Source organism: Vanacampus margaritifer, chromosome 17, assembly GCF_051991255.1.
Source record: "Vanacampus margaritifer isolate UIUO_Vmar chromosome 17, RoL_Vmar_1.0, whole genome shotgun sequence".
Lineage (NCBI taxonomy): Eukaryota > Metazoa > Chordata > Actinopteri > Syngnathiformes > Syngnathidae > Vanacampus > Vanacampus margaritifer.
The window spans coordinates 4,874,941-4,889,344 of record NC_135448.1 but is presented as its reverse complement, the minus strand read 5'-3'; the positions used below and the strand labels follow the sequence as shown (position 1 = coordinate 4,889,344).

The window sequence follows — 14,404 nt, the reverse complement described above, 5'->3', positions numbered from 1 at the left end:
AATATCTGCCTCAAATAAAAACCAAATATCAAAATTTATAGAAGCATGGTCTACGTATATAGAATTTTTTAACCTAATTACGGTTACTTAATTCTGTCTGTTAGCGAGAGCCACTACATCGTGATAACTTACATTGATGTTTCTGCATTTGGCAATTTATTATTATATTATATTATTAGTATGGGATTTTTTTTAATGGGCTTTAGGTGAACTGATGAATACACACACGCTCGCACGCACGCACACACACACACACACGCACATACACATACTCACCCACATACAAAAAAATAATAATATATATATATATATATATATATATGTGTGTATATGTATATATATATATGTATATATATTTAAAAAAAAAAACATTTATTAAATTTTTTTTAATTGATTTGTTTGTTTGTTTTTAAAAAAAGGAGAGCAATGATGATGTCAAATTGAATGAACAATACTGAGCTCGACTGAAAAAAAAAAAAAAAACTAAGGCTTTCACATCTCGACTAGAAACAGTAATCTCGACAATCATTCATAGGGACCAAACAGGCTTTATTAAAGATCGTCACTCTACTAATAATATTAGGAGGCTCTTTAACCTTATTAGCATGTCACAGCGGCATGATAAAAAGGCAGTTATTATATCATTGGATGCAGAAAAAGCTTTCAACAAAGTTAACTGGTCCTTCCTCTTTGCTGTTTTAAATAAATTTGGCTTTGGGAAGTCATTTATCCACTGGGTGTCAGTATTATATGATTCTCCTAAAGCTACAGTTACTACTAATGGGATTATTTCTCAGAGTTTTACTCTACAGAGAGGCACAAGACAGGGATGCCCACTGTCCCCTTTATTATTTGCAATATTTATTGAGCCACTTGCATTAGCCATACGCCAGGAAAGAAGGATTCAAGGAATTCACTCTGGGGTAACAGAACATAAAATTAATCTATATGCCAATGATATTTTACTTTATTTAGAAAAGCCTGCTATTTCATTAGGGGAAGTATTTAACTTAATAACTAAATGCTCACAGTTATCAGATTATTCTATTAACTGGACAAAATCAACACTTCTACCTATTACAGAAAATTCATGGAACCCGTATTTAAAATGACAAAACACACAAATTTACAACTTATCCAATATAAAATGATTCATAGAACATACATTACTCAATATATGATGAAGAAAATGGGACTCTCAGACTCCGACATTTGCCTCCAGTGTTTACAAAACACTACAGACACTTATTTTCATGCTTTATGGTTATGCACTCCGGTAATATTATTTCTGGACTAAAGTCTTAGAAAAACTTTCTGCTATCTTGAACTGTAGGATACCTTTATCTCCAAACTTGTGTTTGCTAGGTGACCTAACAACAACTGACTTACCACATAAACAATTTCAATCTACACTTGTAGCCCTTACAACGCAAAAAAAACCCAATTCTTGTTAACTGGAAAAATAAACAAACTCTGAATATCGACCAATGGTCTAACCTACTCACAAATCATATTTTAATAGAAAAAATATCTGCCTCAAATAAAAAACAAATATCAAAATTTATAGAAACATGGTCTACGTATATAGAATACTTTAACCTCATTCTGGTTACTTAATTCTGCCTGTTAGCAAGAGCCACCACATCGCGATAACTTACATTGATGTTTCTGTATTTGGCAATTTGTAACTAATGGTTGTGTTTTTATAGTCAGGAACCCAGTTGCTGCCAACAGGATCGAGCAGATGGAAACACCTTCTTCGCCCTACAACTCCAATTTTAATGCACCATACAACTGTGTGTGTGTGTGGTTGGGGGTGGGGGGGGGGGGCATCGGTTGGGGCAGACCGCAGTATAGAGCAGTGCTGCGGTCCCCTGTTTCGGTTTGGGGGTGCCGCCCGTCCCCCGGTGCCCCCATCTCCCCTTCTGCCCCGCGGTGTTCCTTTCCTCCACGCGGTGGGGTGGGCGCCGGTGCCCTTTCCGCTCCGCTGTCCGGCCCCTCTTCGGTGCCGATGCCTGGGTGCCGGGGATCTGGGGGTCGGGGGCTACCGGTTGGTGGGGGGGGGGGGTGCGCTTGGTTGGGGGGGGGGGTGCTGGGGGTGGGAGGGTGTCTGGTTGTGGCTGGGGCTGGGTTGGGGTGGATGGCGGGGGTGGGTGGGGGGAGCGGCTGGTGTCTGTGGATCTCACTCTGCTTCGTCTGTCCTTCCTTCCTTTCCTCAGTCTCTCCTTTGGTCTCTTGAGGTCTCCCTGATTTGTTGGAATTTAGATGTTTCTGGGGTTGGTGAAAGACTCTGGTTGGTGGCCTGGTGGGTGGTGTCTGGTCGGTGCTGGATTCCACTTTCCTTTCTTTTCTTTGGTCCTTCCTCGGGTCTCCTGACGGCCTCACGACTCTGGCTGGAAGTGTTCGGTTTAGGTGAACGGTATGGGATTTTTTAATAGGTTTTAGGTGAACTAATGAATACACACACACTCACACGCACGCACACACACACATACACATTCTTGCCCGCATACAAAAAAAAGAAGAAAAAAAAAGGAGAGCTATGATGATGACATGTCAAATCGGTAAAATTACCGAATGAACAATACTGTGCTTTCCAGAAAAAAAAAATAAAAATAATAATATTCAACATAACTTCACGTAACACAACGTACGTGACAGTATGCCGCTATCTCCCTGCATGAAATTATACGGTGAACTACTGAACTGTATGGAATGCTTATGAAATATAAGATAAAACAATAAATTAAGCAAAATTGAGAGAAGTTAAGTTTGCTGGAGGTCAAAATTATTTTTGACGACCAAAATAAAATAAAAAATGTATCACTATCTGCCATTTAGGTTGCTTACTTTCACCTCAAACGCTTTCAGGTCAGAACAGGGATAAACCAACTCGGATATATCCGACTTCCGACCATCATCAAATGCAGAATTATTTTACACGTTGCAGATGTGTGGTGTAATAATTATGTTGTAAAACCAATTCACTTAATTGAAAATCTGATAAATTGCAAAAGTAAAAGGTGTTTCCGTCATTACAAACGCCCCATGTACAACAGTTGCTGAACAGTATGGGGACGTTGGTGTATTTTGCACTTGATAATTTGCCATACATTTTCAATGAGACAGGCTAGCAGGCCAGTCTAGTACTCGCACTTTTTTTTTTTACTGCACAGTCATGCTGTTGTCGTATGTGCATAATGTGGCTGGCATTGTCTTGGTGAAATAAACAAGATTGTTCCTGAAAAAGATGTTGCTTGGATGGCAGCATTATGTTTCTCCAAAACCTGTGGTGCCTTCACAGATGTGTGAGTTACCCATGCCATGGGAATCACAGATGCTGGCTTTTGAACTTTGTGTGAATAACAATCCGGATGGTCCTTTTCCTCTTAAGTCCAGAGGACAGGACGTCCATGGTTTCCAAAAATAATTTGAAATGTGGACTCGTCAGACCACAGCACACTTTTCCACTTTGTGTCAGTCCATCTCAAATGAGCTGGGCTGAGTAGAATCCTTAAGGTGTGTGCAGACATCAGTAATTATTAGTTGGGCTGATAATGTCAATTTTAGGGTGTCAAAATTAGTGCATTAATTTTGAGTTAATTTAAAGTTCCTTTAACACCACCATTTTTTTTGAATGTGCGATTAATGACCGCCCCTTATTTGGGGGAATTCCAGTTGCAATGCAGGAGGCAAGTCCACGTCAAAATTTAATAGTAATAAATTTAATAATAATGCATATATTTGTGGAGACTGGGGTCAAGTTGTATTTTACAATTTTAAAAATGTGCAGAATTTCACAAAATACTTCGTTTTAAAGAAGCTCTTAATATGGAAAGAAAAATGCACTGAGCTGTCACCAACGTCTTACAAATGCAATTATGCCAACTAGTGGCAGAAAAATGACCTCAACACAAAAAAATGTACAGTACAGTACGTATTTCGTTTTAACTAAATTTTATGAATTATGAAATGACTATCAATAACTAAAAGATGCAGCCATATTTCTATTAAATCTTTTTTTCTATTTTTATGTTAAGAGTATGAAACATTTAACGGTACATTTTATTGTACATTTAGAAAATATATAAAATTTGCGATTTATTGTGAGTTAACTATTAAAGTCATGTGATTAATTATGATTACAAATTTTAATTGCCCGACACCCCTAGTTAATTTTTTTAAAGAGCCCTCCACCCCCCAAAAAATATATCAAATCTAGAAAATAAACATTCCCCATTATCATGCCACATTTCATTAAATACATGACTTGTAACGAATGACTGTACTTTTTGTTTCACATTTTGTCTTTTTGACTTGACAGTCTCTGCTCCAAATTTGTCCTCATGTTTTTATGCACTTACAAAATTTAGTATTTATTGATAACACAACATAGAAAAAACAACCACGCCACAGTTCAAAACTTTAATTCACATTCATTTGGATCTTATTACGCTTAATTGTATTTACAGAAATGTGCATTACCAGGACAAGACCAATGTACTGTACATACTGTATCGCTGTGCATGTGGCCAAGTAAGGAACCTATGTATAATACAGAAAATGTTTGAATAAAATAGGCGTGTGTGTGTGATCCAGAGAACATGTTGTGATGTTCAGTAAAGTGAATTGTCTCAGAGCCAAGACATGAGAGCGCAAAGCTTGGGCCATGCACCTTCAGCTCTCGTCTTCTCCTGTTAACATACAGGAATGGATGTCTCATCATGGAAACCTTTGAGAACAAAATTACACAATCTCAACACAGCACAGCAGAAAAAGCACTATCACTTTTCATCCGTGGAATGCAGGTGTTTAAAAAACACACAGAACATGCTGTAAAACTTAATAATGTTTAGATATTACTATGCAATGAGTTTAGTAAATGAGAAATTATTCACTTCAATATTAGCACACTGCTCACATCGCAGACTGCAAAGTTGAAAAGAAAACAACAAATATTCTGATGAAAAATGTCATCATTTTTTGGACTGTCTGTCCGAAAAAAAGAAAAACACATGCAAATGAATACTTTTAGCTTTTGAAAATATCAACACTTCAGTTCAAACGCTTTACAACATGTTCTATGCAACCCCACTAGTCTAAACATGGTATTCTGGTTAATGTTGTGTTTGTGGAATACAGATGGAAAACCCATGTATTTCTATCCATCTTAGGGGGCAGCCATTTTGCCACTTGTCAACTGAAAATGACATCACAATTACTCAGGGCTCAGGTAACAGCCAATCATGGCTCAGTTTACGAATGTCACGACCAAACTCAGAAAACAGGTGAGCTGTGATTGGTCGTTTAAATGACACCTGCACAAGTGTGATGTCATTTTTAGGCATCAGCAAGTGGCAAAATGGCCGCCCCCTTAAAATTGATAAAAACAGGTAGATTTTGCTGCTTAACTCATATTCCACAAACACACTAATCAGAATGCCGTGTTTAGGCTAGTGGGGACAAATAAAACAGCATTGTAAACAATTTTGGGGGGTTCACTTCTTGACAAAAACACAATTACTTCCCCCCCTCCCTCCCAAAATGTTTTAAAATAAAATAAAATAAAAAAAGAAGCAACCAGTTGACTATAAATAAATACGAGATTGCTGTCAAATGAAAACATATATCATTGTGTATTACTTAATCATTCAAGAGCAACAATGTGCCATACATGAGTTTCATTGGACAAAATACAATATTGTGTAATTGGTGGTGATGAAATGGCAGCCAATGGGATAGTTTATTAATTGCTTTGGTGTTTTTTTGTGTTTTGTGTGTATGGAAGCGTGGAACTGCCAATGTGGAGTACCAGTAAATATTTTTTTGACTGGCAACCACTTTCAAACGTATTTGCGAGTATGTTTGAATGTACTTGTAGGCTAAATGCTACAAACATAGCATATTTTCTCATAATGCCATGCGGTATGGACTTGATGCACAAGTCCATACCGCATGGAATATATCTCATCTAAATCATGCACTACATAATAATGATAAGAAATCCTAAGGCAGAGGTGGCAAAATACAGGTCCAGAAAGTTAAAACCCTGCCACAATTTGGCTTTAGCCATTGATGCTAGCTAGCTAGCTAGCTCCCTAACAGGTAAACCAGCACCATGGGAGCTAGTTAGGGAGCTAGCTAGCTAGCACCTGGAGCTAAAGCCAAACTGTGGCAAGGTTTTTACTTTCTGGATTTACCACCTCTGATCCTAAAATTTATGGATAAACAATTATATATATATTTTTATTTTTTTTTACTTAATTTTCCAACGTATTGGTATTATGTACAGCAAATGCTTTTTTTCTTCTTTTTTTTTTACCCCCACTTGCGCATGCTAAAGTCATACCCTGTGTCGTTATGGGAAAATATGCTGTTTGTAGCACTTAGCCTATATCTACATTCAAATGTACTCGTGAGTATTGTATGTTCAAACATATTTGAATGTACTCACAAGTCAAAAGTGTTTACTTCACATTGGCAGTTCCACGTTTGCGCAAGTTAGTACTTGAGAAATAAAAGTTCTGCACGGTCACGCCTCTATCAAAATTGTGCGTCCATTGAACAGCATATACCGTAAAAAATTTTTTTAATAATAACAAAACCCAAAATCTAATATAGTGTATTTGATTGCATTTGATCATGAGCATTATGTTTCGGGATGGAAATTTGACAAATTGTCCTTGACTGACTAGTGACAAAATTAACAATTAATTAATTGAATGTCTATAAATGTTTTGAATGGACAGTTTTTCCCTTTTAAAGTTATTTTGATGGCAATGCTGTACTGCACAAAATAATGTGCAGAGGTGTTTCCAGCTCATGTTCTTTAGACAGCAAACTGTCGTTGAGAATGCCTCAACGGTGCCTCTGCTCCACATTTCATTATTGCACATGAATTAAAAATAAATTCCAAACAAACGTCAAACTATTTCCTTGTCAAATAATTATGCCCTTCCCTAATGATGTTGCATACCGAAATGGTAAAAGATTTGGTAGCTAAAGATGGTCCTTTTATTTGTATTGTAAATTTTCCATTTGCCATGTAAAGCACCGTTGTGTTCCTGAAAAGCGCACTGTAAATCCATCCATCCACCTTCATACTCTACGTATTTTATTCATGATATCACTACTTCACGATGCAGTCCCTTTGCTTTAGAATATAGCGCAACAACATAACCCATTGCTGTAGTACAGTAGATCTTTGTATGAGCAAGCGCAAAATACACAACAGGATTTTTACAGTATTTCCCATCTTCATGAGTCTTAACTACATGCTGCCTTCCACAGAATTAAGTCTGAAAGATGACATCAAACTTCATGGCAGTTTTTGTGTGTGAATCTTTTTTTTAAATGATAATTCAATCCAAATTTAAACAAATGTTTATTGAGACTCTCTATAACACATTTTGTCGCAATAGGGAGTAGAGATAGACCGATATGGTTTTGTCAAGGCCGATACTGATACCGATTATTAGTAGTCAAGGACGCCGATAACCGATATTTGGAGCCGATATTAATTTCCACTAAAAGGGAAAATATTAGCATAAAAATTTGGAAAAATAGAAACTCCAGCTCAATTTTTTTTAAATTGTTAAACATACGTTTACTAAGCAACTTTTAGGGTTCGTAAAATATTGGAGTTAAAAAAAATTGGGTCAATAAACCTCTTTGTTTTTAAAATCTAACAAAAAGTTCAGAGATCTCCCATGGGCAGTAGCATGTCTTCAAAAGCTAAAAACTGAAGTAAATAGCTCCCTATTGTTTGCTACAGTAAATAAAGTTTTTTAAAATATCTCAAGTATTAAAATTTTACTTAGTTTTAATTTCAAACAAAAACTGAAGTTGCAGAGAGTTCCCAAGGTCAGCAGCATGTCAGAAAATTTAAATACCCGGTAATTAGTTACCTGAAGTTAGCACTTTTTAAAAAATGGATCTATTATCAGCCATATGATTCTTCAAAATGGCAGATGCCGATATTCGTCAAAATGCTGAATATCGGCCCAGCCGATAATCGGTCTATCCCTAATAGGGATCATTTCTGTTTTACAACTTTTCATCTGGGGCTCTGTGTGCTCAATGGTTCAAGTAGCATGTGTGGAAGGTAGGATGAACTTTGCTTCTCTCTCTCTTTCTCTTTCTCTCTTTCTCTTTCTCTCTCTCTCCATGATGGAGCTTAATGTTAAGACTGTCGGCCTTTGCCTAATGTTGTGATGAAGAACCCCTCCCTCCATCCAAATACCCTGCCACTCGCCCCTTTTACGGGGCTATCTAGTGAGCATGTGACCTTCCAGACTTTGTGGGCGCCGTCGGTCCCCCGCCCCCCCTCTGTCCATGATCCCTTCGTCCATGACCCAGGATACAGTGCGCGCTGCCACACCCTTCATCGTTGTCATCTCCCTCGCTTTCGGAGGACGACTCGCCGAACTGCCGAGGCTTCTCATAAATACAGCAGCCTGAAAAACAGCGTTCTGGATTAGTGCTGATCAAGGTGAGCCTACAAAATGAGGATTTCATTCAAAAAGTCAGAAATACACCTGTCGTTTGTTTGTCTGTGATGAAAATAGCATCTTAGGATGTAATCATGCTGTGCAGCACAGCGCATCCATCAATTCACTCCATTTTCTGCCACTGTGACTTTACAACCACAATCTTAAGTGATTGAGCAACACAAAGTAGCACATAAACATATACACATATTCCACGTATAGTGGAACGGGAATGATACATAGTTTTCAAAAATTTAAAAGGATACTTGACTCATTGAACCATTTTCAGCAGTAAAAAGTTCATATTTTGTCCAGAATAAATTTGGTAACTTCATTTTTTCTCATGTAAAATCAATACTTCAAAATACAAATTTTTCCACTTGCTGTCAACTGAAGGTTACATCACCTATGCTGAGGAAGTAGGTAACAACCAAATGGCTCAGTTTGCTGACCAAACCCAGAAAACAGGTGAGCCATGATTGGTTGTCTTCAGTCGACAGCAAGTAGAAAAATGAGTTTTTAAAGTTATTAATTGTACAAGAAAAATAATTAAGTTATCAAATTCATTCTGGACAAAATATTTACTTTTTGTTGCTGAAATTGGCTCAATGAGTCATGTATCCCTTTAAGCAAATCAAAATCTGAAATAATGTAATATTGTGTTGTTTGTCTTTCTCTTTGAATAGCGAAAATTTGCATATAATTGATGGCCATTATAAATACATTGAAAAAAAAATAAAATAAAACAGTCTATTGTCATATTATTAATAGTGAGCTACCTGTTATTTCACTAAAATGACTGAAGAGTTACATCATAAATTAAAAGGTTTTCATTAGGGCTGTCACTATCAAATATTTAATAATCCATTATTATATTGATTATTCCATCAATGAATTGACTAATTGGATACAAATTTATTTTTTATTTGTTTAACCAAGTTGGTCCCGTCTCTCTTTTTCAAGAGAGACTTGACCGAAAAAGGCAGCAGAACACAAAGTTACAGACATACAGAGTAAGACAAATTAAAAATTCACAAAGCACAACATTTTGAATTAAATGATCAATAAAATTGTTCAGCCAAGCTAAAAACATCGACATTGCATGGAAGCTGTTTCCATGTCTTTCAATTTAGATTAAAAGACATTTAAGGACACCAGTTCCTTGAGCTTTAAGTCATTCTGCAGAAAAGGGTGGTGAGCACCCAAAAGCCATTTTCCCAATTTCTGTCTGGATGTTTGGGACAGAGAGAAAAAAAGAGGTCCTGCGAACACAAGAATACTCTCTGGTGCGTCTCTGCTTGATAAAAACACAAAGATAGAGGGGAAGCAGCCCAAGAATTGCCTTATAAATTAAGGTGTGCCAGTGAGTGAGTCTGCAGGTCGACAATGCAGGCCATCCAACCTTGTAATAATATGTATTGCAAAATGTTTTTTGTCAAATAACGCTTATTAAAGATTTAAAAAACTAAACAAAATAAACAACAAAAAAAAAACAATCAAGCAATATTACACGAGGGCGCGTGATGATACTATTTTTTTATTTTTTTTTTAAACTGAGCTACTTCTCAGTAAACGATTAATACAAAGAGCTCCTAGTTTGACACATACTATGGTTTACATGCAGTCAATATCCGGGTTAAGGTTAGAATTACGGTTTGTGAAACAATCGAGGTAAAACGTTTATATGCGTGGCGGACAGACTTACTCTTGTTTACACAGTCATTTGTGCTCGATTGGAATAATCTGTTCGGATCGCGAAGCACGGACAGCGTAATTACGTAAATATATGTCATTTCCACTTTTAACTTTCTACTGTACATAAAAAGACATTATATTTGTGTCACTCACCACACTAAATAAAGTAGTCGGTTTCCTGAGTTTGCTTGTCCCGAAGCTTAGAAAAGACACTGCTAATCATGTCCAACTATATTTATATAAGTCTTGCAGAAATAAGAACTATCAACACTACTGAGACAAATGAAGGACTCACATTTTGAAGACCTCCTCCCCAGGTGCTCATTGTCAACCGTGTCGCTGGACCATTCCACCTTTTTCTCGGTTTTCCTCTTCCTTAGCTTGATTGTCAGACTACGTCCCTCCTGGAAACATGCCACAAATAAATGTAATAACTTTTGATTAAAGACCCCCTATGTAACCACTCAGCATTCTGACACAACGTGTGACCACTCTGCTCTTGCTCAGCCTTAGTTGTTGAGTAGTATAGAAAACGGATGGTAGGATGTTTATGTCCCAATGGGAACAACTAACACCTCAGGCCTAATGGTAACCAGATGAAATGCAGCACAATTCACCACCAAAGTTGCGGACTGTCATGGAATCTGGCTGTCACACGGACAAAAAAATGCCTTCCGGATTGTGACATTAGATGCCCTAGTATATTCTATCAAGATAATGGATGCTGAGCGAATAGACTCGGAAAGTTGTATGTAGTAGTAAGTACAATGTGCTATTCTATATGCGTAACGCGCCCAATTTATTATCCGTGATTTGACGTAGGCTATTTGCGTTACATGTAAGGGCGGCCTTTGTATTTATTTTTAAGCAACTGGAATGTTTATTAGCCACTGTAACGCGCATTCACCAGAAACGTCTTTTAAATGGTTTACCTGCTGAGGCGGTGGCGGTGTGCTGTTTTGAACAGTCTCTGTTATCGTCTCACTTGACGTCCCGGGAACCTCCGCCATCCCTGGAGCTCGTTTGCTAACGCAAGCGTCAGCTAACTTTTAAGATGGAGTTCTAACAACCGCTGTCTACGGCGTACTGTCAAAGCGTTAATAATAATAGACAATTATAAATACAATCAAAACACGGAGGAAATGTTAATGAAAGTCAGATTTAAGGTCTTGAGCACTCAGCTGGAATGGGATGTGGCCAACCAATATGTCAAGAGTCAAGAATCACCAATAGTTAGCGAGACTCGAAACGGAAATGTATTATTATGTTGTCGAATGTCTGCATAATTTCATATATAACTTCTAAATATAAATCAATATGTACTGGGGCTTTAAACAAAGCATATTATTGTACGTTTTTATGCTTTTCCATTGTAAAAAATATTTTTGTTTTAGTTGTGCCATTAAAACTGTACGCTGGATATCTTTTACTTTGAAGCCTAACAGGCTAATCTATTTCCGTTTTTTTTTTTAAATTGTGAGGGACGATATTTGTTGACGGACAAGAGGAACTTCCTTTTTCTGAGTTCCCATCGTCCGTATTCAAAATAGACCGTCATCAAACAACAATCACATGCTGCCTAAAGTTTTATTTTTATTATTTATCTTGCTAAATATTTTCAAATAGCATGTTCATCACGGGACTATGCTAGCTTAAATTTTTAAAAGCATAACAAATAAAATTTAAGAAATGCGGGCTTTACAAGGAAGAGGAATTTAAAGGTCGTTGAAAGCGTCTCTCATACTTTGAAAACCAAGCAAGCTCAGGTAAACAAACCTATGATATTGAAAACGTATTCTTATTTTCTATTTTCCTTCTTTGAAATGGCAGCAGTCATTGAGAATAAAAATATATTTTCCTGCTCCGTGTGTACCTTGTCATTAAGGATGTGGAGGGTAGGTCCTGTTCTACGGCTCGCAAGGAGAGAAGCGGTCAGGCTCAGTTCCAGTAACTTGTGCAAGCCTTCATCATTATCCACCAAGTCAAGCTCGCATTCTCGTCTTCATGTTGAAAAACAGACGCGGAAAAAACAGAGGGAAGACGCCATACTATCCACTCAACACCTTGTGAGTAGGAACGACATAATGTGTGCAGTACAGTGAAAAATATATATCGACTTCTGCAGATCAGACTCCTTATAAACAGTCTACGGGAGCCAACAACTTATTTGTCAATTGACTGCCCTGCCCCTTTTTAAAATAATTCACACTTATCCTACGAGCCCCATGATCTACTAATTTATTTATTTATTATTATTTTATATTATTTTATTTTCACGATCAGTAGTTTTGTATTCCATCTCTGAGGTTTTGTTTCCAGACTGGTGATGAAGACGTTATCAAATGGAGTGAGAAGGAGAGAATTCTCTACACTGGTCATACACCACCAGGGGCAAAAAAAGGTGAGTTTGTACCGTTCACTCCCCACTCACCCAGTATCATTTTATGTTGTTGTCGTTCTGCAGCACTCAAACTATAGGTTCATACTTATGAATGTGTTTTGGTAGACACAAGCTTGCCATTCCCATCCTCATACAGCCCAGATTATGTGGAATCCATCTGGTATCAGTGGTGGGAGAAGGAGGGATTCTTCAGGCCTGAGTATCATGTGAGATATTTCAACACCATGTTGGTGACATCTGAAATACTGTATATGCATGTTAGTTTTGGTTGCGGTATTATTCACTATATGACGTGTTGTTTTTCTCTATAGGACGTTCATGAGTTATCTCATGCTGTGGATAAGAACTTCTCTTTGTGTATACCGCCACCAAACGTGACAGGGACTCTGCATCTGGGCCATGCTCTGACTGTGGCAATAGAAGATGCTTTGGTTCGATGGTAAATGACAAAAACAGATTCAGAAAGTTGCTTTTTTATATATACAGTATATATGTTTTTGCTATGATTGTAATGTTGCTGGATAAACGATGGATCAGGCATAATCTATGTGTTGTTCAATCCACTAAGGAGAAGGATGCAGGGCCATCGAGTACTGTGGGTTCCTGGCTGTGACCATGCTGGTATAGCAACACAGGTAAAGCAGTTCCGTTTTTTTCCCCTCTTTTGTCATAATTCAGTATCTAAGAGCGGCTTTTGTGACACAAAATGGCAAAGTTGGTAAATTATGTTTGACAAATGTGTTCATATTTTAGACTACTTCTGAAGTGAGACAAGTCAGCTTGTCTTCAGCCCTTCCCTGTGGAGTAGGCCATGGCCATTTTTGGGGCCTGGACACTTTGAAGAAAGCATCTATTTTTTGCCCGTGGATTTCGCAAAATCCACCGAAATATTTCATGGGAACCAGTTTCTACTTTATACTAGTGCCACTTGTATTACCTAAAAAGCGAAATGTTCTGATGACAGAATGCGCATAGTACACAAGAGTCTGCCCATGGTATTCATTGTTGTTTTCTATTCAGATGTTCTTTGATGGTATCAATTAATAAATTCTACGGGCCTTTAGTTTGAAGGGGTTTTGCTCATTTACTTAATACTTATTACACCACTCAAAATTAAAACAAACATACATATATTATTAATGTCCCTCAGACAGTCAATTGAATATTTGTATTATCTTTTTAAATACTTTTTTTTTCTAGTGTAGTGTTTGTTTTCAGTGGATTGAGAAAGTGGTCATAATGTAGCTGCAGCTAGAATTGGATGCTCATGATTAAAGCCAGCTGTCAGCTTTATAAATCAAAGGCTCTTGTATATTTGTTCCTGAAACATTGCATTTTAACATTTTTTAATCAGACTGTGGTGGAGAGGCTACTGCTTCGGAAAGAAGGGAAGCACAGGCAAGACTTGACGAGAGAAGAGTTTTTACAGGCCGTTTGGAAATGGAAAAATGAGTGAGTCTACCTTTTTATCGCTAGTATATTACTGTATTTGTTGTGTGGTCATTTCTGAGTGCATGTTTGTACTGGTTTTGTGTCAGGAAAGGAAATGAGATATATCACCAGCTGAGGAAACTTGGTGCTTCTTTGGACTGGAGTAGAGCGTGTTTCACCATGGATAAAGTAAGACACATTTGAACTGATTGGTAATTGTTCCAATTATTAAATAATTGTGCATGCCTGTAGATTTTATTTACTTCCATTCACATAGCCCTTTTACATCAAAATTGCTACTGCAATGACCCGAAAAGCTTCCTGAAATCGGTTCATATCAATTTAGACAAATCAAAAATGGATGCGTGGATGATGGCAATTAATAAGT

General features: G+C 37.4%; 2 protein-coding genes across 3 annotated transcripts in view; one reads left to right on the top strand and one right to left on the bottom strand.

Annotated features, from left to right (window-relative positions):
* Window positions 1–4,411: 4,411 nt before the first annotated feature.
* ppp1r11 (protein phosphatase 1, regulatory (inhibitor) subunit 11) lies at window positions 4,412–11,397 on the bottom strand. Its single transcript, XM_077549277.1, has 3 exons — window positions 11,117–11,397; window positions 10,480–10,588; window positions 4,412–8,456 (listed from the first exon to the last, which is right to left on the bottom strand). Exons 1-3 carry the CDS (start codon window positions 11,192–11,194, stop codon window positions 8,272–8,274), a joined length of 372 nt encoding a protein of 123 aa, XP_077405403.1. The 5' UTR covers window positions 11,195–11,397; the 3' UTR covers window positions 4,412–8,271.
* Window positions 11,398–11,703: 306 nt separating this feature from the next.
* The window catches only part of vars2 (valyl-tRNA synthetase 2, mitochondrial), a 29,064-nt gene continuing 26,363 nt past the window's right edge, over window positions 11,704–14,404 (top strand). For both annotated transcript variants that reach the window (XM_077549409.1, XM_077549408.1), the window contains exons 1-8: window positions 11,704–11,950; window positions 12,070–12,250; window positions 12,504–12,585; window positions 12,691–12,791; window positions 12,897–13,024; window positions 13,154–13,220; window positions 13,940–14,037; window positions 14,124–14,205. In XM_077549409.1, coding sequence (XP_077405535.1) covers window positions 12,071–12,250; window positions 12,504–12,585; window positions 12,691–12,791; window positions 12,897–13,024; window positions 13,154–13,220; window positions 13,940–14,037; window positions 14,124–14,205 — 738 coding nt within the window. In that variant the 5' untranslated portion in view covers window positions 11,704–11,950; window position 12,070. The remainder of the gene's footprint in view (window positions 11,951–12,069; window positions 12,251–12,503; window positions 12,586–12,690; window positions 12,792–12,896; window positions 13,025–13,153; window positions 13,221–13,939; window positions 14,038–14,123; window positions 14,206–14,404) is intronic.

Excerpts from the sequence above, each read along its gene's own strand:
- ppp1r11 (XM_077549277.1), bottom strand. The coding sequence starts at position 11,194 with ATGGCGGAGGTTCCCGGGACGTCAAGTGAGACGATAACAGAGACTGTT. Across the intron at positions 10,589-11,116 it reads CACCGCCACCGCCTCAGCAG|GAGGGACGTAGTCTGACAAT; the intron begins GTAAACCATTTA and ends GCATGTTTCCAG. Across the intron at positions 8,457-10,479 it reads GGGGAGGAGGTCTTCAAAAT|GCTGCTGTATTTATGAGAAG; the intron begins GTGAGTCCTTCA and ends GCTGTTTTTCAG.